The sequence below is a fragment of the Hypomesus nipponensis genome, chromosome 28, assembly GCF_054491055.1.
Source record: "Hypomesus nipponensis isolate SF chromosome 28, ASM5449105v1, whole genome shotgun sequence".
Classification (NCBI taxonomy): domain Eukaryota; kingdom Metazoa; phylum Chordata; class Actinopteri; order Osmeriformes; family Osmeridae; genus Hypomesus; species Hypomesus nipponensis.
Genome location: NC_140388.1, coordinates 1,288,163 through 1,312,331, shown reverse-complemented (window position 1 = coordinate 1,312,331; position 24,169 = coordinate 1,288,163). Strand labels below are relative to the sequence as shown.

Sequence of the window (24,169 nt, the reverse complement as noted above, 5' to 3'; positions counted from 1 at the left end):
TCAGCAAATCTTTGATGGATTTACACCGAACTTGCTGCTTGTAATCGTTACCCTCTTTTGAGGATGTCTAAAATGTTTTCTGGGTGATTTGACTGCTTGGCCACCTCATTGCTGCTTGCAGCCATATTTGGATTTGGTATCCCATTGGTAAGTCTGCAGCATTGATTTTTCTATACAGTTACAATTTTTCAAGAATATATATTTTTCAATGGTTTGAAATGTTTGGAGGAATCCGCCATTACTGCTTGCAGTTATATTTGGGGTGTGCTTGCCTTCGGCGAGCACAAACCATTGTTATCTCACATACATATTATTGGGGTGTGCTTGCCTTCGGCGAGCTCAAACCATTGTTATCTCACATATATTATTATTATTCTTTTTGCTCCCCTAAAACTTTGTTAATATTTGGACTACATAGACAACTTAGGTGTCAAACGTTTCGTCTTGGTAGCAATTGAGTTGCTTGTATCGGGATTAACGTTCTGTTGCACAGTTTAAGTAGAAGTTAAGTTTTAGTGGCGAAAAGTGAAGCTAATGGTGGCTAACTTGCTAGCCACAGTCACTGACGTCACTAACTTCACGAAAACACGCTTGACTACCTGTAGCAGAACATCAGTTTAGCAGCTCGTTAACTTCTGGGAGATGATAGACTAACTAGAAACGCCACAAGCAAAGAGACCAGGGTGATAACTATTTACTCAAAATTATGAAATGTAGTGTACAATACGATGTACGCATTGTTATTAAGCTAGTACATCTATTTTCAGAAACAATAGTCTGCGGCTGAGGTGTTAGCTTCATGAGTCTTGACATAGCTTCTGTTGCCCGGGCGACACAGGGCATACATACAACATAACTCTACATTTGTTTTTAATCTTTTATTAAACATTCATCACAAATACATTTTCGTTTTTGGATTTATTATTTCATTAGTAAACGATTTGACTAGCAAAAAAAAGTGTGATATGAAACACTTGTGAAATGTGTTATCTGATGATTATAGCTAAAGATAGCTAGCTAGTCTAGCTCTACTTTCGTAAACAGTGTACAGTAACGCTAAACGGTCTCCTATTTTCACAGAGGAGTTGGCTCTAGCAGTTTCCCCGGCACATCTCTGCTACTATCTGTTACCAAAAGTGTTAGACCGTAAGTTAGAGCTAGAGCTAATTTGCGACCTTGTAGTCTTTCGTTCCAGATCGCTTCGGCCTGGGGAGGTAGCCTACGGTACTGTACAATACGAGACGACAAATTACTCATTAAGGACAGTCACTTCTATACCTACACCAAGTTTCATGTCTCCCATTAGACCACTCTAGCGCCACCAACGGGTCAAAGTTGGACTTGTGTTTACACACGTAACCTTTGAACCATATGACTGATTTTCAAAAATTGGATTCCCTGGATCAAGACGAGTTCAACTCGTCAATTGGCAAAATTTCCGGTTATAAAGATTTTCCGCAATTTCCGGTTTTATCAAAAACCTTTGAAAGCCTACTCCTCCTACAATGTTTTTCCAATCTTCCCCAGAATTGGCACACATCATCGTCAGAGCAACCCTCACTCAGGCATTACTTTTATATTGGATTTTCAAAACCGTTTGTCCGGTACAGACAGATCAAAATCGTCAACAAAGCAACCAAACAGGAAATTGGATCAAATCTCAGCAAATCTTTGAGATATCAACAATGAACTGGGTAAGACTCGGAACCCTCTTCTGAGGATGTCCACACAATTTGGTGTCGTGATCACTGGGCGTGGCCGCAGGAAGCAAAAATGTGTTTTGGCCAATAACTTGATTTTTTTGCCTTTATTAAGTGATTCCTTTGTCTCATGATATCTTGGGACATCCCGTGTGTGACTCATATTAATTTGTGATAATAGCCAAATTTATGCGGTCGCCATTTTGAATTCATTGAAAAACGTTTTTTCTCTACTCCTCCTACACATTTTTCTCTACTCCTCCTACACATGTTGTCCAATCTTCACCAAATTTGGCAGAGATTATCTTCAGACCAAGCCTCACAAAAGCTATCACGTTTTTTTGATTTTTGAAACCGTTTGCCCGGTACAGTCAATCAAAATGCCGTTAAGCCAGAATGTCAAAAATGTTATTCTGGGTCATTTGACTGCTTGGCCACCTCATTGCTGCTTGCAGCTATGAGGTGTCTGCAGCATGGATTTTTCTATACAGTTACAATTTGTCAAGAATATACATTTTTTTATGGTTGGCAATGTTTGGAGGAATCTGCCATTACTGCTTGCAGTTATATTTAGGGTTCCACCCTATTATTTTTGTTAGTATTCTTATTATTATGTTTCTCCGCTAAATGGCCCAATAGCTCAAAAAGTCCTGGACCCGATTTTTTCCAATTTGGCCCAATGATTCAACAGGTCACTCATTACTCCCAAACGGCTAGTGGCCCATGTACGCCCATAAGTGGCGCTATATAACACGCCCAAAGTCTACGTAATTTCCCCAGCGCCCCATTACTCCAAAATGCCTGAAAATTGGTACACATGCCTTATTTCTCATGGGGAACAAAAAAGCCTCAAGGACTCATAAGGTCCGCCGTGATAGATTTAGCTGTACAGTCCAACTTTGGTACAACTTTCAAAACCCTTCTACTCATAAACCATAGACCCAATCAACTTGAAATTAGTTACAGATGTGTAGAATACATGTCTTTACATAGGGTGACATGGAATAAGAAATGCAATACAAAATGGCTGAAATAAGTGTATTTATGTAAATGTCCACATGGCCTCAATATCTTTGTGTTGATAAATCAAATATAATGTTGACTGTTTTTCAAACCTAATAGGGTTCAAGACGACATCACTCTGAAGTACCGTAAACAATTTCACCTTGGTATGTCAAAATATGATTGAATTCAATTGAATTGCTCCATAGTGCGCGCGCTCCAAATTCTCACAGACTCATCCTGCCCCTTGTCACTAGGGTGACCACCTGTCCCGCTTTGCATGTGCCCCACAGCATTTTCACCCCTTGTTCCGCATGTCGCATATTGAAAATGCTGTGCTATACAGCACAAAGAGGAACAGGTGGTCAACCTACTGACATGCGCGAGCTTGGCGAGACGCACACACATCGTTTCTGGAAATGGTGTGCTGACCAAGCCCCACCCTCACCCTCTTTTCGCTTCCAATCGCAGGTCACCATTACGGATATAAATTATTTTTCGGCAGCCATTGTTGTTTTCAACTGGAATCGCATGATAGCCGGTTTGGAGGCAGCCACGTTCGGTAAGTCCTATTTTTACACATTTTAACCTAGAATCAATGATTGGGTTCATGAAAGTACACTACTCTTAAATTATGGTGAAGGTTTGAGCACTTTGAGACCTTTAGATTGTGAGTTTGCAGTGAAGGAATACCGAACTCGAAAAGTAGCTAGCTTTTTCCCTCTGTGTAATTACTGAATCATGTAGCATCTCGGCGATTTAATCCAAAAGGTAGAGGAGGGCAGCTTTTAGGAGAAAAAGCGATTCCCCACAGACCTAAATGTCCACATAGCCTTGATATCCTTGTGTCAATATATCAAATATAATTTTGACTGATGGTTTTTCAAATCTAATTGGGTTCAAGATTACATCACTCTGACGTACCGTAAACAATTTCACCTTGGTATGTCAAAATATGATTGAATTAGAGCTGTTTTAACTTTGGCTGAATCTGACAACACTTTCCACAGGAGAAACAGCTTATTTTTTTATACAGTAACTCAACATGACAATATTCTACACTTAGAATAGCTCACTGGTCTAGGAAGTCAACCTGCAAAGAATAAGGTCGTAGGTTCGAATCCAGCAGCAGTCGTTTAGCCCGTCTTAAATTTGAATATCTGTTTAGTTAAACAGGATGACATTGTTTTGAAGTACCATGCGCAAGTTCACCTTGATATGTCAAAAGATAATTGAATTACAGCTGTTTAAACCTTGGCCAAATCAAACAATCCGTGCTACAGGAGAAACGGCTTCCTTTTTTTTTTCAGTAACTGACCACATATTCTCATCCTTGAGGGTAGCTCAATGGGTTGAAACGGTGTCCTACAAAGTGCAAGGTCACAGGTTCCAATCCAGGCACAGTCTTTTGGCCAGTCATTATTTTGATTATTTGTTTAGTAAAACAGGTAGACATCCTTCTGAAATACCATGCGCAATTTCACCTTTAAATGTCAATAGTTTCTTAACCTTTGTCCCAAAGTTGACCAAAAACTAATAGTCATATCACGCAGTCGGAGCACAGCTAGATAATCCGCGTCAGCACCCTTGGGCATGCAGTGCGGCATGTGAAAAAACACAAAGACTTGTGGAAAATAGTTAGGTTACAACAGCCGTGCGAGGTATTTCAGTTGTTGTGTTTGTTCAGTTAGATGTTTGTAATGTTATTGTTGGTTAGTTAATTAAGATGACAAGCACTGGTTTAGAAGTTTAGAAGGTTACTTTCCCTCTTTTAAGGTTTAGAAGTGCGCCACAACTTTGAACCAGTTTGTGACGTCTGAAGCATTGAATGTCATCTATCACGTGGCATCGTCATTTGACACAAGCTCCAAACCACATTTTCGAAACTGTGCGTATTGGTTTTGCAACACAAGCATTGATGTGTCAGTGCCATATATCCCATCCCTACTCATGGGTTCAAATCCCCGTTCAACCTATTGTTGTTGGCCAAACATGAAGTAGTTTTGCTCTTTTGTTGTCCAAGTCTCGATCTTTTACAGTGTACATGTTTATAATATTTTGCCATTTTGCGGAGGAACCCGCATCACTGCCTGCAGCCATATTTAGGGTTCCTCCAGTAGGAGGGAACCTATTGTTATTGTTGGTATTCTTATTATTTTTCTTCTCCTTGCGCCCCAATATCTCAAAAAGTTCCTGGTCATAAATGTTCTAATTTGGCACCTTGATACTACATCCAAGTGGGTACGCCCACACCAAATATGGGCCACATCGGACCATAGGGGGCGCCACAGGCCACGCCCAAAAGTCAATTTTTCAAAGTGATGGCATTTCCACCTAATTGCTCCAATTCTTCTGAAACTGTGTGTACATGCCTCCTTTCTCATGAGGAATAAAAAAACTTCAAGGACCCATATAGTTCGCCATGACGGATTTTCATGTAGAGTGATGATTTTGGAAAACCTTCAAAATTCTTCTTCTCTTGAACCAAAGGTCTAATTGACTTGAAAGTTTGTACAGATATGTATTATTGCCGTATTTAAAAATGTTACAGAAGGCAATTGAATCAAATACAAAATGGCTGAAAGGGGTGTATTTATGTAAATGTCCACATTGCCTCAATATGTTTGTGTCACTAAATCAAATATATTTTTGAAGGATTGTTCAAACCTTATAGGCTTTAAGGTGACACACTTCTGAAGTACCATGCAAGGTTTCACCTTGATAAGTCAAAATTTGACTGAAATACAGCTGTTTGAATTTGGACCAAATGTGATAATGCTCTCCATTGGAGAAACAGCTTTTTTATTATCCAGTTATTGAACATCGTCTATTCCGTGCCTGGGAATGGCTCAATTGGCTGAGATGTTGTGCTGGTAAGCAAAGGGTTATCGGTTAAAAACCAGTTAGAGGCTTAGTTTTTTATTTTTTATTCTGACAAAACGGTTTCTAGTCTTCCGATCAATCCTCCGGTTGTAAAACATAGCAATGTGTGTTTATTTGAGCCCATCACAACACTCCGATCATCTGTTTTGCGAGACTGTGTAAACTACTGCAAAACAAGACAGGTTCACCACTGTAGCTAGCTACTTGTAGTCTACACATGGTAGAGATTTCTCTACTGGTTATCTCTAATGAAGTAAATTGATTGTTGCACAAATTCATTTCAGTAACCCAAGCCATGACACATCCCCACTGATGTTAGGCATCATTTGAAATTCCCTTGCATGACAAGTTATGGCACTCCAAACAACCTTTAAAAAAAACTATGAGTAAGTTATGCTTTACAGCAGCAACCCAGTCATCCCGTTGTCCCGTTTTTATAGGAAATGTACAAGCAGTTTCAACTTAGGCTAACAACGCTTACCACAGGAGAAACAGCTTACTTTTTTTATACAGTAACTGAACCTGACAATATTCAACACTGACAATAGCTCAATGGGCTGGAATGGTGACCTGTTAAGTGTAAGGTCGTAGGTTTGGATCCAGCCATAATATCTTGGCCTGTGATAATTTTGATTATCTATTTAGTTAAACAGGATGACATCATTCTGCAGGGTGTCTACAGGTATAAAAAGTTAAATTTAAGACTTTTAAAGACCTTTTAATACCACTTCTAAATGGAATTTAAGACCAAACTTACAATGGAAATGCAAATCAAAAGTGGAAATATACAGTTATCTTTCCAAATAAACACACTGATGTCTGTTCAAAATAAACAGTAGAGTAAAATGACAATAATCGGTTGAGTTTAAGAACATTGACTAAATGTGTGTAATTGATCAAAGGTCAGATGGCATTGTTGGCTCTGGATTTCCTATTGTAATTTTTTTTATTTCTTTGTCAGGGACAATGCAGCGCACATTATTACATACATAGATAATTTTGTAGATGTGTTGCATAAAAGGTTTTTAGCCAATAGGCTAATTTAAATCTTGTGCCACCCCCTACCCCGTCAGCCGCCCCCCGACAGCCCACGGAACGAGCACTGCTACTACCTGGCGGCAACAAACGAAGGAAAATGCTGCACGGCACCGTCTCAGAAAGCAGGGGTGCCTGCAGCTGCCTGAAGGGGGCGCCAATATGCCAATATGCACAAACTGAAATGATAGATAAGAGAAAACCGCACAGAGATTTCTTTTTTTTTTATGCGCGTGCGCCCCCCACGTGACATGAAAAAATGCCGCCCCGGGCGGCTGCCCGGTCTGCCAGTGCGCCCCCTACGTGACATGAAAAAATGCCGCCCCGGGCGGCTGCCCGGTCTGCCCGTGCCTCAAACCGCCCCTGACAGTCACTGAACATGACACTATTCAACACTGAGAATCGCTCAACAGATGGTGACCTGTATAAGTATAAGGTAGTAGGTTGGAATCCAGCCATTATCTTTTGGCCTATCACAATTTTAATTATCTATTTAGTTAAACAGGATGATATCATTTTGAAATACCATGCACAATTTCATGCAATTTCACTTTGAAATGTCAACCGTTTCTTTACCTTTGTCCCAAAGCTGACCAAAGCTAATACTCTGCCCTTTCTGTTCATACAATCTTAATTGATGTGTAGCAGAGAGGATAGAGAGACTAACTTGTAACCTTATGCTCATGAGTTCAAATCCCCATTGTGCCTGTTGTTGGCCAAACATGAAGTAGTTTTGCTCTCTTGTTGTCCAACTCTCGATCTTCTACATCGTGTACATGTTTATAATATTTAGCCATTTTGCAGAGGAACCTGCATCGCTGCTTGCAGCTATATTTGTGTTCCTGGAGGAAGTAAGCCAACATCTGATCCAACCAATAATTCTTAAGTGCTGGTGTACTCCCTTAACAAGTGGTTCGGGGACTTCCAACAACTACTGACTGAAAATATAACAGTAGAGTACCTTACCTATGACTCCCCTTAGTTTCTCACTGGTCTCCTTGTAGGAGGCATAACCATTGTCCATGATATTTTTTAACTCTATCTGCTCCTCAACACTGGCCGACACAGACCATAGGAAGTCTTTGTGCAGTCGATGGATCCTGTTGTCACACTGCAAACAAGGTCTCCCTGAAGGCAGGCAGCACATCAGGAGCAGCACCAGCCATAGAAAAACAGTTTTGCCCATAGCTACCACTAGACTCAGAGACCCCTTAGTGTAAGTGAGACACTTAGTCTTTGGTACCTGGACTGCTCATGTCACAGTACAGCTATATCAGGCCAGGTTATGGCCTCTGTGTGTTTGAGTATGCGGTTTTATGGTGTCATTGGTTTCATGTCTGAGATACTCACTGTCACAAAAGCAGAGTTCTGTAACTGTGCTCGCTATAGAAATGAAATAAATTTCATGATGTCACAATGATCTCACAATGATCTCACAATGAACATACAATTTGATGACTCTGCTCACAGCAGAGCCAAGATGTGGAGCTTGGCCAAGTCTAGCTCCACTCCTCTAAGTGAGTTCCTTCATAAACATATGTATATTACTTTGAAAATTAGTCATCTTTGTTGTTTACCATTAAATAATTACAATAAACTCTGCATCCTATATTCCAGTTAACATTAGACTAAATATATAGGCATAATTTCCTTCAGGTTTCATTGTCTAGTTAATAAAGAAACATTTGGTCTTGTTTTAATGAGAGAGTCATGGGGGCAAGCTAGAGATGAGTGTCCATCCTAAAAACCAAACCATACTCCCTCATATGTACTGTAAACAATGCCCAAACCTGGACCATTGCAGGGCAGGCTGCACTCAATTGAAATTACACATGCTAAAATAGTTTTTTCATAATGTGCAAAAGCACAAACATTTTACTTTGTTCCCTAGGCTCTACATTTAACCTACAATTGAAAAAGAAGCAGCAGAATAAATTATTCTGTTCTGTCCTTCCTATACTGTGCCGAGTATAGTTTGACAGGCTGCTAAACTCTTCCCACAAACAATCCACCGGAGACGTGTTCCTCCAACATCATTGATTTATTGAAAGTGTGAGAAGGTAAAACTGGAGAGAATACATAACAATGTATCAATGACATGTTCCAAAATAAATACAGAAGCATGTTAATGTACAGCTTGGCTCATAAAACAAAAGCCTTATGAAACTACGAGCTGGGCTATACAGTACGGAGTAGAATGTTGATATTAAGATACATACTAATTAGCAGTGTTGGGTAAGTTACTTTAAAAAAGTAATTTATTACAAATTACTTTATCAATATAGTGTTTAAATTACTTTTGTAATTAGTCTGTCTGAAAAGTAATTTAATTACTCAATAAGTAATGTAATGCATTACTTCTTACAATCCCTATAAACCTTGACTGGATAGACAACAGAAAGGAAAGTCTTTCAATAATGAAATACAAGTCAAACTTGGAACAGTTTAGCCTTTTACCTTTTTAAAACATAGCCTACCAATACTTAACATTTTAGGAACACGTGTAACCTTCTTTCATCTTTAGTTACCAAACAATATGTGCATAACACAAAAGCTTAGTTAAACATGACATCACAGGATTCTACAGTACGCAGCAGTAGCATCTCTTCCTGCAATCTAGTTTGCAATAATTTTTTTAAGCTCACCTTCAAACACTTTCTGCACTGGCGATGTAAAATCAAGTTTTGTCTGCTTAACAGGTGTTGCTGAGGTGTTATCTGTCGATGCCAAAGTATATTCCTAGTCTGTGCAAACTTTCATGGCGATTAAAACCCTTTCTGATTATGATGAACATGGATCACTCAAAACTGTTCGTCGATGCTGCCTTGAGAGGTGCTACAGTAGGTTACTTGTGCTAGACGCAGCCGCGTCTCGTTTTTTATCCCCAGGACATAGCTTGCACTTGACATTAATGTTCTTGTTAATGTTCTTGTTCTTGTTGTGACAAACAGGGAAAAGTAGGCTACTTGGAATATTTCCATTTGGTAAAACAGCTAGCGTCACTGTGTCCAATCCCGACCGCTGTAAACTACTATTGTCCAAACCCGAACGGGGTTTGGACACCCAGTTTCTGGTCCTTTTGCCACCATTTTCTTTTGCAATAGCTAGCAAAGTGTAAGTAATATTATTTTAGGCATACCAAACAATGTACGTGTCAAATTTCATAAACATATATGGACGTTTACATGTCTAAATAATTTAGGAAAGTTACATTGATGAGAGAAAGCCAAAAGACCACTCGGGCGACACTTTTTACTCTGACATAAGAGTTCAACATAACATCCAGTAAGTGGTGGTAAACAGTCAAATTGAGATTTTATCGCATAGTTTGGAGATGTTGAAGCGTGATATCTTATATTGACAGCATTATGGTCAGTTTGGTGACCCTGGATCAAGTTAATATCCCCAGAAAAACAGCAGCAGCGAGTGTTTACTACAAGTATAAGTGCGGTCGGGTTTGGACAAGGGTAGCGCACAGCTAATTTACCGGCGCAAGCGTCTTTTTACCGGCTCTAGTAAAGGATGAGATAACTCTAATTTTGTTTACAATATTTAGCTCAAAAGCTAAGAAGTTAAAGCTTAACGTGAAATCAGTAAATCAGCTGAAAATGTGATACAATAATTTTTATCAATATTTGAAGTGGCATTTTATCAGAATGTTAGCTAAAAAACAGTCAGGATTGGACACAGTGACGTTAGAGCTACTTGCTTCCGCCGAGATCGAAATCTTCCACTTCAAACCGCTAAAGCTAAACTGCATTACAGCTAACGATTTTAAAGAGGAAGCGTTCACTTTTACCCTAAAACAATACATTTAGATTTTAAATAGGGCTGTGAAAAATAACGCGTTAACGCGTTATGATTAAATTACAGGATTAATTCGTTATTTTAGTTAAACTAGTTTAACGTAATATAACCACAATTCCACCCAATCTGCAACTTCTGGATGATAAGTTTGTGTTCCAAAAAAACTAAGATGGAACATCCAATAAAACCAAAGTGATATGCACACTCTGCTGCAGGGCTCCAGACTGCAACCAAATGGTCGCATTTTGCGACCAGTTTTTGACAAAGGGCGAGCATTTTTTACAAGCACTCGTGCATGTGCAACCTACACATTTTTAATTCATTGGGTGTGCACAATGTCAGCACACGTTAGCAACAACGCATAGATACAACGTTCTAGTAAGACAGCGATATCAGCTTTCCTTCTGCATTAGTACCGTAGCTTAAAGTCTAGGAAAGTTGAGGCTATTTTTCGCTAGGTACCTATAAACCTAGCTAAAAGTCTTGGAAAGTTTAGGATATTTTTCGCTAGGTTCCTACGAACATGTCTTAATCTGCCAGACAAGTGGGTGCCCCTTCGTTCTTTTGGTGAGCAGTTTCACAAGCCCTTCTTACCCGGCGTCATGGAGCCTAGCAGCTAAATACTTATTTAGCACTAGCGTTGCTACTGTATCCCTGCTTGTGTTTGCGCTGTTGCACTGTTATACTCGGCAAGTATCGTGTTGTGGTGTCGGAGGACTGATCGAAAAGTGCATCATACATTCATTACATTCATTCATTTAGCTAAGACTTGCATGTACAGTACGCAATGTCACATTAAATAATGTGTTTAAACTCAAGCTTATATGTTGCGTTGCAGGGGCGATTCTAGGATCAGACCTTTAGGGGTGCTCAGCCCCCGATGAGAATGTCAGGGTTCTTGCAGGTTTCACTAAGTCAAATTTAAGACCTTTTTAAGAAATTTTAAGACCATAAAGATTGAAATTTAAGACCAACACAACGCATTACCCAAAAAATATTTAAATCAAAAGACATTCTGAAAGAAACATGTAATTTCTATGAATGGAATTCATAAAAAAAAGCATACATTTAATTTACAGATAAAGCAATCACAGTAACCAAATTGAATATTTTTGGGGCAAAGTTTGCAGCGAGCCTCGTATCTGAAGCTGGGTAGGCTACTGCTTGTAACCATCAGCGGAAATCGCTGTGATCTAGCCATAGGTGCGTTTGACTTCATGCAGCGCCGGCGTCGTCTGCAGCCGGCTGTGGCGCTGCATAAAGTTGGTGCATGTCGAACGCAACTCATGTCTCCTTGAAAGTAAACGTTCCCATTTTCCACACGTAGCCAAATTTTTACAAACTCTGCGGAAGGGCAGACGTATTTTGCATACAGGTATTGCAGTTATCACGGGATTTGTAGTTTTGTCTCTGCGTACGTACCAACACCAATAGGCTATCCTACAGAAAGAAATACAACACACCGAAACAACGTTCGGTGGGCAGCGTTCTGCTGGTTTTGTTTGTAGCAAAGACTCGCTTTGTAGGCTACGACTCAATACTTTTTTGCTACCTTGTAACAACTTTCTGCAGCCTGCGTTTCTGGAAATTAACGAGGGTAAAACTTTTTTAAGACCTGACTAAATGAAATTTAAGACCTTGGATGAAAATATGGAAGTGTTTAAAGTTCAGAATTTAAGACTTTTTAAGACCCCGCTGGAACCCTGAATGTGACATGAATACAGTGCCTTGCAAAAGTGCTAACCGTAAACCCCCTTGCTAATATAAATCCTTAATTTCACTGGATAACAATTAATACATTTATGTATTATTATGCAAAATATTGAATGAAAAAACTAAGGATGTCCCTTTCTTCATGAACTACCAGCATCAAATGATAAACAATATATTTGAGAAAATATTAAAATATTAGGAGTGCTTGAGCACGCCTAAAAAGGATCTAAAATTGCCAGTGAATTGTACCCTCTCCAGTTACATTAATAAATGCATTGCAGGTCAATATAAGGTGTGCCCCTTAATTTTCTGCTTGCGCTCCTAAAATTTTCAGTCAGGGGCTACTGTGCTCCTAGTAAAAAAAGTTAGTCTGGAACCCTGCTCTGCGGGAAGACGTTATCGCTCTGGATAAGAGCGTCTGCTAAATGACTGAATGTTATCGTTTCACCGAAGCAATACCAGCCTAAAGTAACCTATACCACCTCAACGCGAAGCATGCGTTGGTCGGCGAGGGGAGTTCAAGTAGAATGAGCCAAACCACCCTCACTGAACAGCGTAGGGCCCTCACTAAGTCTGCCTGTGACAAGGTGACTAACACAGTTGCCAAATGTATTGCAAAAAGCTGAAGACCGATTGATATTGTTGAAGACGAGGGGTTCACCAAAGTTTTGCGAGTGGCAACAGGTGACTCGAACATCAAGGTACCGCAAAATCAAAGACGTACACTAATGACAAAAATTCGGAAAATTGGTAATATGTAATTAATCATGATTTAATCCACAGAAATCTGTGATTAATTTGATTAAAATGTTTAATCATTTCACAGCCCTAATTTTAATTCAATATTGATTTATACAGAACTGTTTGACTAATTTACAGTAGGTATGTAAGTACATTACAAGTAACTGTAATTAAATTACCTAAAAATGAACAGTAATCCCTTACTTTACTTTTTCAGTGGATAAGTAATTTAATTACAGTAACGCGTTACTTAGTAACGTTTACTTGGTAACTGGCAACCGGGTCAAAACAGACACAGGGAGCTTTGCTAATATTAGACACATAGATACGGGACACAAGGACAATTTTTTTTCTCAAATATTTGTCTTGCGTGAAACCTTAACATTTCAAAACCACAATATCTTACCAAAGATGCTATCAAAGGGGCCAAAATCAATTGATGAACCACAAGCTACGTAGGCATGAACAGTTGTAGGCCGAATCCCAATACTCCCCCTTACCCCTTCCCCTTAGCCCTTCCCCTTAACTTACCCCTTCGCCTTGGCCCTCGAAAGTAAGGGGTAAGGGCTACATAGCCCTAGGAAATGGGACACCACTAGGTTACGGTTACGCCATCATCCATTGTCGCTAGCTGGCTGCTACGTCATCAGAGGCGACAATGTTTTGATCACAAACTTCCAAGATGCCGTCTGCGAGTGTTTGTCGATTGCGTGGGCTTTAGTGATATTTTTGCGATTGTCTGCAACAAATCGGAGAAATCAAGGGAGAAGAGGTCTACGACGCCTACGAATGCTGGAGAATCTTATGGTATGTAAGGATTTGTTGCAAACAACGTGTATTTAATGTTGTATTTAACGTTAACCAAACTAACCAAGACAGTAGCTGAGCTGGACACGCATACATTACGTAATTATGGAATTGTATTATATTGTAATACGAACCCAGTTAAGATCTATGTGTATAAGTAGTTTTTTTAATGACTATTAGCTAACGCTATATGTTAAGGATTTACGCAACTCGTAAGTTGTACCCGATTGTAGGTCGATGCATTTGGACCATGGCCTAGTCACTATGGTGCCTTGTTCTGGGGGAAGGGAGACAACTCTAGCCAATATGTGCTTTGTTGTGGGAAAGGGGAGACGTTAAAGTACTTTGAAGGGGCAAACATTTTTCCAAGTCAGCCCATTAATGGTATGACATGTTTTTCTTTTCCAGACTGGTGCCATAAACCTCAAAGTGCCTATATTGCGCATGTGGTTTGATGTTGAGACTGAGTTGAAGCAGGATTTCCGCCTCAGCAGAACAGCAATGCACAGCTTACAGAGGCTTTTACAAAGGGAGCAGGACCATGGCTGGGGTAATGAGCTTGAAGTACTCATATACACCTATTGGCTGGCACATGGACTCTCTTATCGGGTGGTGTCCCGTGTCTTTCATGTACCAAAGGCTACAGTTCACCGCATCATCCATAGAGTGGCCCAGAACATATGGGACAATCTGAAGAGAGCAATAAACTTCCCTCAAACAGTGGACCTGACTGCAGTTGATCAGGGATTCGTCAACATTTCAGGAACCCCTGCATTCCACAATGTGGTTGGAGCAATTGATGGCAGCCACATATGGATAAAACCACCACAGCGTCACAGATTAGACTATTTGAATTATAAAGGCTTTTACTCTGTCAACATGCAGGCTATATGTGACTCGAATGGCAGGTTTCTGGACATTTTTGTGGGGTACCCGGGGTCTGTCCATGACATATGAATAATGAAAAGACAGTGTGACAATGTGCAAGCCCCATGAAAATGACCTGTCATGTTCCTTGAATTTATGCACCTTTCTGCCAACTACAATTAGTTGTCCGTGCAAACTTTCATTGCAATTAAAAACCTTTTCTGATTATGATTCTGATAGTTTTTCTGAAGCCCCAATGAACATGACAAGTGTTTTATATTCTTATGAACAAAAACTTTAATGCCACACACATAAATAAAAAGACAATCAAAAAAAAATAATACAAAGTGCAAATAGCAACCAAACCACACAAATAAAGACACTCAAATGTAATAACTCCATAAATACAAGTGCAAATAGCAACCAAACCACAGGGGCCAAATAAAAACAAAGCTCTTCAAACTACAATTTCTCCACCAGTTTTTCAAAGAGGACCAAGAACCTCTCTGTCTTGGCCTCGCTCTCCTCGTGGCGCCTCTGTTCTTTACTGGACTCCTCAGTGAGGAAATCCAGGATTTTGTGGTTATATCTTTTTAGCAGCGGTCACTTCCCCCCGGTCAGTACCTGACCCTGTTTTGGGAGTTTGTAGTTCCTGGAAGGACACACAAAACTAAATATTGCATACAACTTATAGTATGCATTCATTGTATTGCATTGAGATTGAAGATTGGAGTTTTTTCTGGAATGGAACATCACATACCTTGTATTTTTGTTTCAAGTTTTCCCACTTTTTTGCTGCTTGTTGGCCAGTCACCTTTTCCTCCAACCCAATGTCCTTAACCAGTGCCCTGTAACCGACAACAATGTACAGTTGCATGAACAGGAATTATGTAAACATTATTACAATAATAGAGTACCAATAAAGTAATGAATTGCTACAACATGAACGCATGACTCACTCCCATTGTTGCTTTGCAGCGTATTTGGATTTCAAAAATTTCAGCTCGTTTCCAGCCCGAAAGCTGATCAGCTGGCGGGTTTCCTCCGACGTCCCTGTGTGATAGAGGACGGTATATATAAAGCATGTATCGATGTATCCAAAAGCAAGTAGTGTTATGCACTGATATCAAACGAAATTTGCTTATAATGCTGTTTGGACTGTGGACATGCATGGAGTCCGTTCAAGGTTAGTCAGAGAAATGCCGGACGTGCAAATCAGCCATGTAACGTGGCAAACTAGCGATGAAAAAAAAAACTTTTAAAGTAAGAACATGGCTGCAAATATATGACTATGTAGAGCACAAAACCATACTGTTGTAATTTTTTGATCAATTATTAAGCCGAAAATACTTACATTTGTGGGAGCTTCGGATCGATCTAGCCTCCATTGTTGCTGGTTGCGCAGTGTATTCTGGGTACCCCTAGGTTTCAAGTAAGCTCTCGACCTCACTTGGTTTTAAGGGGTGTAAACCCCTTTGTCTTAGCCCTTCCCCTAGATCCAAAAGAGTATTGGGACACCACTAGCTCTCACGGGAACGCGCAAAACGAAGGGGAAGGGGTAAGGGGGAGTATTTGGATTCGGACGTAATCTTGAAGCTGCGTCAACTGAAACATGAAACAATAGTGCATTCGACATGGACTGACTTCATGTTTCGACCAAATGTTTCGATTCAAGAACTGCCGTATGTGTAGCAAGCCCATTTTCTCAAGAGCAACTGCACGGGTTTCTCAAGAGCAACTGCATGACTCAAAGTGAGTCTGACCAATCATGAAATACAGTAGCTGTGTCGTCACTAGAACCCGTGTAGTTGTTCTTGAGAAAATGCGCTCGGCTACACAACCGGCAGTTCTCGAATCGATCTCACGGTACATCGACGGCGACGTCACAGGGACGTATCCTCGGCGCCGTCTCAAGTGGGACAAAAATTCTAACCAGAATTCACTGTTTCAAATCAGCCGCCTGCAGCCGGCTGCAGCGCTGCATTAAGTCGGTCCATGTTGAACGCACCTAATGTAACAAGATGTGAAACACATGAGGGCAATTACGTCACCACGCCACCCACACCAAAGACCGTCAGCATCAAACCAACGGAAAACCAAAACACAACACTCCCCACCTGAGGCCTGTTCCATAAAGCGAGTTTACCGAATAAGCCAGACTTTTGTCAGTTAGTCAGACTCATTTCTAGTTCATTCGGTTCCATAAAGCTAGCTCAACGTAGGTCGAACTCGGTTACTATGGCAACTTAGGCTGCGAAACTAGTCTGGTCCGGGGCAGGCTAACTCAGGCTTAGCGTGACTTGGTGCTTAACCAGACCTTCCTGTAACACTGACCCAACGGGAAAACAATAATTTACCACGGATATTCTCATTTTCATGTTCAGTTCTAACCATTGATAGAAAATCAACTTAAATAGCCTACATAGGCTACAACATTTAGCCTAATTCATTAAACGATGATGAACAATGATTTGATAGCCTACACGCCACGTTATGTAGCCTAGTTTGTGATTTCAAATGTTGAGACATCAGGCATAGGCCTATCTCAATCTAAATGATCAGATTATAATTATCATAGCTATATAGTTGTTAACAGTAGACTACAATTGCAAAAAAAAACTAAATCCATAGGCTACATCCTCCATTTTCCCCGACACAACCATGTCAAAAAAGTTAGACTACTGGGTTATGTATTGATTAATAGTAGGCGATTTATTTAAAACAATGTAAAAAAAAGTAATTTTACATGTTTAGAGGGTGTCTGTTTTTTAATCAACTAAGTAACTAAAGGTCTAAAAAAGAACCTCAACCTACGTAGCCTATCCTTCACGTCAATCATGGCGTGTCATTTCATTTTGATGACAAGCAGTGGATGAGGGAGCTGTCATAGTACAAGGCTTAAAAAGAACGTTCTTTCTGGAGGAAGTCACATGGCCGTGTGCATTGCTTTTGCCGTGGTGGATTGTATGATCCATGTTTTACCTCTTGGGCTGCTTAAGAATAGGGTGCACGCGCAATTAGCTTGACTACTTAAATCTGACTTGAATTAGTAGGACTGCGTGAGCTGAAATTGGCCTTTATGGAACCGCTTTAGCCCCGCTTGACATGTTAAGCTAATTCAAGTCTGGTTTGGGACTTTAAGTCCAACTTATTTGAGCGGCCTTTATGGAACAGGCCCCTGGTATAAATAAATACCACTACTTAGAAACTTGAAAACTACTACTTGCTTTCATAGTCTTCAGGTGTAACAAGGAGGACCAGTTCAGTAACGGGTCTGAGGAACAACTTAGTTTCAAAACGCCATCTGCCTCCTCGTGAACTCCCTCATGTCTGGATGCTCATTTCTCCACACATCAATCAATCCTTTGTCCCTTATCATATTAAGCAAAATACATACATCAGGTCCTTCATTTTCCGTCTGGCTCTTAGGCCATTAACATTTACAGATGTTACTGTGGTCATGAGCGCCAACCCCCAAAATAAATGAATGAAACCAATCATATTACCCGGAGAATCCAGCTACATTTAATGCTCTTGTTTCTCTCATATAAGTTCACAATTCTTAATTCTTGGCTCTTTTTGTAGGTAATTCGCTGTTGCATGTAACTAGCTAGGTGTCAGTTTTGCTGTGTTAAATGATTCTTTAAAAAACGGCAAAAACAGCATTGTTTACATTTGCGGATTTGACATGTTCCTCTTGCCATTAAATATGAGCTAGTTTTTCAATTAGATCGATAATCTGGTAGCTTTGCAGCAATATTTAGGTATCAGGTAAGTGTTTTGGGTGTGTGACTTGTCCGCTGTTGTAACGGTGGCGACCCCAGGTAGTGAATGTTCGGGCGCCAGGCAGGCCCGGACTCCTGCCAATTAACTATGGGTGTGTTACCGCCGTCAGCAATTAAAGAAAACACAACGAATGCAAATACGGAAGAACAGCTCAGAAACTCAATGCAAATGTACGTGGTACGCTTTACTAAACGACAAGCACACAATCAAAATTATAATACCCCCCCTTGAACCCACGTCAAGGAAACGAAACAAACAAACATTATCAACTTAAACGCCTGTAACCACGACACTCAATCCCCGATAATAAAACAAACAAACGATGCAGTGAACAGTCAGTCTGTGGGGTGTAAGGGTGCGTGTGTGAGGGTGCGTTGATGGGGTGGCGGAGCGGCTTGAGAGTCGCACAGTAGTTGAGCAAGGTGTTACTCCAGTCTCCACTCACGGACACGCGTTAGACGCCACGGACTTGCCCTGGTCCCCAGAAAGGTAGGACGGCAGGTCGGCGATTCTGGTAGACGTTCACCGTTTGGTTCTCCGGCGGTTCACGTTCACGTTCACCATTTGGTTCTCCGTGTCGCGTCGGGTGGACTTCGCCGGACCACGGACTCCAGCACTTTGGGTCGGTGAGCAACCGTCGAGATTTTGGTATCCTGCTTTTCTGGGTAACTCCTCTAGGCTCCGTCTGTGTTCATTTCTCTCAACCTGGCCGTTCATTCGGAGCACCTCCATATGCGCAGGGACACTCCCACGTTTACGTGATTGGAGAACGCATTCCTGACACTGCATCGGTACAGCTGTGGCATTAATTAGGCACTCTGCCACACTCCCCCTTCCATGGAAGGACAACCCATGGTTGGTAAAGCGCCACCTAATCCAAACCAAGGAAGTCCTCCTCATCAGAGTCCTCCCAGAAGATGTCGTACAGTTTTTGTTTTTCTTGCTTGTCTATCTCGGCTGCAGTTGGATAACAAGCCTTGATATTGTTCACATGTACATTGCACCGACCTTCTCCAGTGTCTTCTTTTACCACTTCGAAGTTCACCGGGCCCAGCTGCCGCAAAACCCTGTACGGTCCTTTCCACTTCGGAGCCAGCTTCGCAGAAAAGTGTTTTGCTTTGGAAGATTGAGGATGGTTGCGCACCCATACCCTGTCTTTCGGCAAGAATGTAACATCTTTTCGGTGTTTGTTATAGTTTCTCAGCTGTCTCGCCTTTGCTTTCTTACCGCTGAGGTCTGCCTTACTTTGCAGATCATTGATGTGTTGTACTACATCATATCCGGCAGCATCGGGGGAAAGATTTTGACCCTTCAGTAGTTTATCCATGGGGCTCCGGAGTTTCCGCCCAAGGTGTAGCTCGGCTGGAGATACCCCCGTGGTCTCATGGACGGCTGAATTCAAGGCGAATCGGAATTCAGGTAAGTACTGATCCCATTTTCTGTGGTTTTCCTCAACGTAGGATGAAATCATGCATTTCAAGTTGCGGTTCACCCTCTCAGTGAGGTTCGTCTGAGGATGGTAGGCTGTTGTCAGTTTTGGGGTTACTGTCCAGTTCCTACAAAGTTCTGTGAACAAGTTGGAAACGAACTGGGATCCTCTGTCCGAAAGGATGAAGTCTGGGACTCCCCAGCGAGTGAGAATTTCTTTCCGGAACAAGCGAGCAATGACTGGTGCGGAAGCTGTGCGCATGGGGAAAATTTCCACCCAGCGAGTATAGTAATCCACAAGCACAAGAAGGTGTTCGTTTCTTTCTGGGCTGCAGGGCAAAGGCCCCATGATGTCGATCCCCAGCATTTCATTTGGATAGCTCACTTCTGTCTGTTGGAGCATTCCACTAGGTTTTTTGTTTTCTCCTTTGCAAGTCTGGCAAACCACGCACGCACGGACATAACTCCTCACTTCCTCCCACATTTTAGGCCAGAAAGCCACATCATGGATTTGTTTGTACGTCTTGAACATACCTTGATGGCCACACAAAGGGGAGTCATGATACGCTTGTAAGAGAGACGGTAAGAGCGTCTTAGGCACCCAAACTCGAAAATGGCATTTGTTGTCAGCCAGGGGAATTCTCCTGTACAGTATGTCTTCGATCACAGTGTACTTTTCTCCCGAGTCTTTGCAGCCTTCCGCCAGGTCTTGCATGGCCTTCTGTATTCCAGGGTCAGTGTGCTGTTCTTCCCACAAGGTGGTGTTTGAGAACGGAAAATCATCGGACTCCTTTTTACTTGTAGCCAGCATGCAGACCGACCCAGCAGGACTCCTTGAAAGAGCATCGGGTGCAACGTTGAGTTTTCCCTTCCGGTACTCAATCAAAAAGCTGAACTTCTGAAGGCGAAGTGCCCATCGTAGAAGACGGCTTGAAGTTTTTGTGCTGTTCAGCACCCACTGTAGAGAGGCGTGATCAGTCACTACAGTGAACAGTTTTGAGTCCAAGTAGTGCTGCCATTTTTCTAGCGCCCAGACAACTGCCAGAAATTCTTTTTCAGTCGCCGAGTAGTTCCGTTCGGGTTTATTCAAGGTTCGGCTAGCAAAAGCGAGCACTTCCTCATGCCCGATTCCCTTCTTCTGGGCCAGGATTGCACCAAGTCCTACGTCACTGGCGTCAGTGTAGACGAAAAAGGGAAGGTTCAGATCAGGGTGTCCCAGGATGGGAGGAGAGGTGAGGTGTTTCTTCAAAACGTCAAAGGACTTCTGACACTCATCGCTCCACTGGAATATACGTCCTTTTCTTTTAAGGGCATTCAGGGGGTCCGCCACTTGTGAAAACCCGGGTACGAATCGATGGTACCAGCCCGCTAAACCCAGGAAGCGCTGGACCTCTTTGATGTTGTTTGGGGTTGGGTAGGCTTTGATGGCGTCAACCTTCACTGGATCTGCGGCGATACCCTTGGCAGAGACCACGTGTCCCAGATATTTTATTTCGTGCAGACAGAACTTGGATTTTTTCAGGTTTACGGTGAGTCCAGCAGCACGAAGTTTTTCGAGCACCGCCTGTAGGTCTCGGAAATGGCGTTGCACAGAAGGTGAGTATACAACAATGTCGTCCAGGTAGACTAAACATACTTTCCCTCTCAGGTCAGCCAGGACTAGTTCCATCAAACGTTGAAAACTTGCAGGGGCGTTTTTAAGACCAAAAGGCATGACTTTAAAGTGGAAGAGACCAGCGTGTGTCACAAAAGCAGTTTTGGCTATGCTGGAGGCATCCATGGTGACTCGCCAATAGCCACTATTGAGGTCTAAGGTGGAAAAAACAGAACAGCCCGCCAGTGACTCCAACAGCTCATTGATGTTCGGCAATGGATAAGCATCGGTTTCTGTTACAGCGTTAAGTTTCCTGTAGTCTACACAGAATCTGAGCCCTCCATCTTTTTTGGGTACCATAACGACTGGAGAGGCCCATCCGGAGTAAGATGGCTCTATTATTCCTCCATCAAGCATTTCCTTCAGATGTTGTTCTATAACACGCTGTTTCTCCCAAGACATCCTGTACGGTTTCTGCCTCAACGGTACTTCAGTGTTGGTGTGTATGTGGTGTTGCAAAACGCCGGTTCTCCCTGGAGTCAAACAGCACAGATCAGGTTTGGATTCCAAGAGTTGTCGAAGGCTTGCCTTTTCCCATTCTCCCACGTCAGCGTTTGCTACAGCCAGATCAATGTAACCTTGAGCCGTTAAGACAACAGGCTGAGGGGGTAAGTATGGGGGAGGAATAGAGGACAATAGTGTGAGTGTGGGCAGTACACTGTAGTTCAGTGTTTGGTCAACGCTCTGCTGGAACAGGAATGTCTCTGGTCTGCCCTTAAAACTGTACTGACCGTCGGCAGCATGAATCTGAAGTCCACTGCAAAACAGGTAGTCTAGACCAAGGACTACCCTGTAAGCCAGTGCTCTTGGAGATAGGATTGCTACTGGTAAGGTGCAAGCATTGTGACTCAAGTCAATGGTCACTTCAGCCCAGCCAAGAGGTGTCTCTGTTTCTCCGTTAGCCAAGAAAAGTGGACCGCTTGTCCAAGGCTTAAAGTCTTTGTTGGGTCTGTTCAGTGCTTTCCACACGCTAGCATGGATAAGAGTGTAGCTCGCACCTGTGTCTACGATAGCTTTGCCATTCCATGTGCCAATGTTCAAGGGAACTACCAACTGTTGAGGTATGTTGCGAGCACCAGGTCCTTCGTCCTTTGTAGTTTTGGTTGTTGGCGAGTCCTTACGGGTGCCGCGAGTGGAGGATGTCACTCCCAACTTTCCATTGCCTTGTTGTCCAGGTTGGGGGGGTCGAGGCATGCTTTTGGAGGGTTGTTGTGGAGACTGATAGCTACCAGCAGGGGGCTGATATCGAGGGCACGAACCAGGGGGGTGTTGACCTTTGCACCGCCAGCAAGTCACAGGAGGCTGCTCCACAGGTTTGGACGTACCCTTCTGGGGCTGTGAGTGCTTATTGTAAGTAAGGCGATGTTCCTGCAGGGAGTGTTGGTCTAGGTCTTTCTCCAACTGATGGCCAAGTTTCACCAGTTCCTCCACAGACTGAGCCCGACCTCGGAGGTAACTAGCAAGCTGGGGTTTGATATTTTTTAAGATCATCCTCACAACGTCCATCTCGGTGATCTCAGGCTTCCAAAGCTTGCAAAGAGCACGATAAGAAAAAGCAAAGTCTCGAATGGATTCACCCTCTCCCTGTTTACGGCTCCTTACTCGTTCTGTGAGTTCCTCCTGGTAGTCGTCCGACAAGAAAGCAGAAAGGAACCTTTTCTCAAAACCTGCCCAGGTCACAACATCGTTCATGGCAATTTCCCACCAATCACGGGCGGTACCATGAAGAACTGTCCTAAAAGCAGCAAGAATTTCAGGATCTGAAAGAGGGCGAACAGCAAGAAAATCGCGGCATTTAGCCAAATACAAGACAGGATCGGGATCATCATTTGACCTGCCATAGGTAGGAAAAGATAACCTAAGATGTGTCAGATCAGTTTTCATCGTACCAGACTGAGGCAGGGGTACTGACGACTGTGCAGACAAAGGCAGGGTATGAGTGAACAAAGGTCTCATGTGAGAAAGTAGTGAGTTGGTGTAAGCAAAACAAGTGTCAATCTTATTGTCAAGAGCTTGCATCTTACTGTCTTGTTCACGGTGTCCTTGTGATACATAGGCCTCCAAACTTCCCAGAGAAGTATCTATCTTCTCCATCATCCTGAGACAGAGATCCATCTTTTGTGACAGATTTCCATGGTCAACAGCAACAGTCCCCTGGTGGTTACGGAGATCCTGCTGGACTTCCTGCTGTAATTGCTCCATCATAAAGCGAAGGACCCCAAGTTGTGTTGTGTTCTGTTCCTTCGTTTCTTCCACAACCAATGTTTTCATTCCTTTTAACATTTTCTCCATTTCATTTACAAGTTCGACTTTGCTGTCTGTTACAGCTGTGTTTAGGTTCATCATTTCTTCTCCTGTTCTAACTGCAAAAGACTTGAGTCTGGCCTCTATATGGAAACGACTCCGTGACATTTCCGTAGTAAGAGCACTGAGGGTCTGCTCATCCAGGTTCCCAAGCGGGCCTGTAGGTGAGGGGTTCAGTTGGTCCAAAGACTGTAGAACCGTCCTCCCGGGTGTAGGTAGGACAGCCGGCAATTCACGCTGTGATGAGATGTCTGATCCAGAGGCGGAAGTTGGAGTTGCCAGTGACATGTCCTCAGTACTTGCCAGGTATGGTGGTGGGTGTGCAGCCTCCACTGGAGGATCTGGACCTGGACGAGCCCGTGAAGTCTCAAGTTGCAGCCTAAAGGATGTGGAAGGGGACAGCTCTACCTCCGCATCATTAGAGGCCCTGGAGACTAAAGGG

The 24,169-nt window shown here is 42.3% G+C and overlaps 1 protein-coding gene and 2 long non-coding RNA genes across 3 annotated transcripts in view; 1 reads left to right on the top strand and 2 right to left on the bottom strand.

Annotated features, from left to right (window-relative positions):
• izumo1 (izumo sperm-egg fusion 1) overlaps positions 1–7,896 on the bottom strand; it is a 30,507-nt gene extending 22,611 nt beyond the window's left edge. The window contains exon 1 of the mRNA XM_084695133.1: positions 7,587–7,896. Coding sequence (XP_084551259.1) covers positions 7,587–7,806 — 220 coding nt within the window. The 5' untranslated portion in view covers positions 7,807–7,896. The remainder of the gene's footprint in view (positions 1–7,586) is intronic.
• A 5,661-nt stretch (positions 7,897–13,557) lies between these two features.
• On the top strand, positions 13,558–14,786 carry LOC146219327 (uncharacterized). The gene is made up of 2 exons (XR_014751069.1): positions 13,558–13,688; positions 14,097–14,786. It is a non-coding gene; the product is annotated as an uncharacterized LOC146219327 (long non-coding RNA).
• Position 14,787: 1 nt separating this feature from the next.
• On the bottom strand, positions 14,788–15,970 carry LOC146219326 (uncharacterized). Its single transcript, XR_014751070.1, has 4 exons — positions 15,910–15,970; positions 15,515–15,608; positions 15,316–15,403; positions 14,788–15,207 (listed from the first exon to the last, which is right to left on the bottom strand). It is a non-coding gene; the product is annotated as an uncharacterized LOC146219326 (long non-coding RNA).
• Between the last annotated feature and the right edge of the window lie 8,199 nt (positions 15,971–24,169).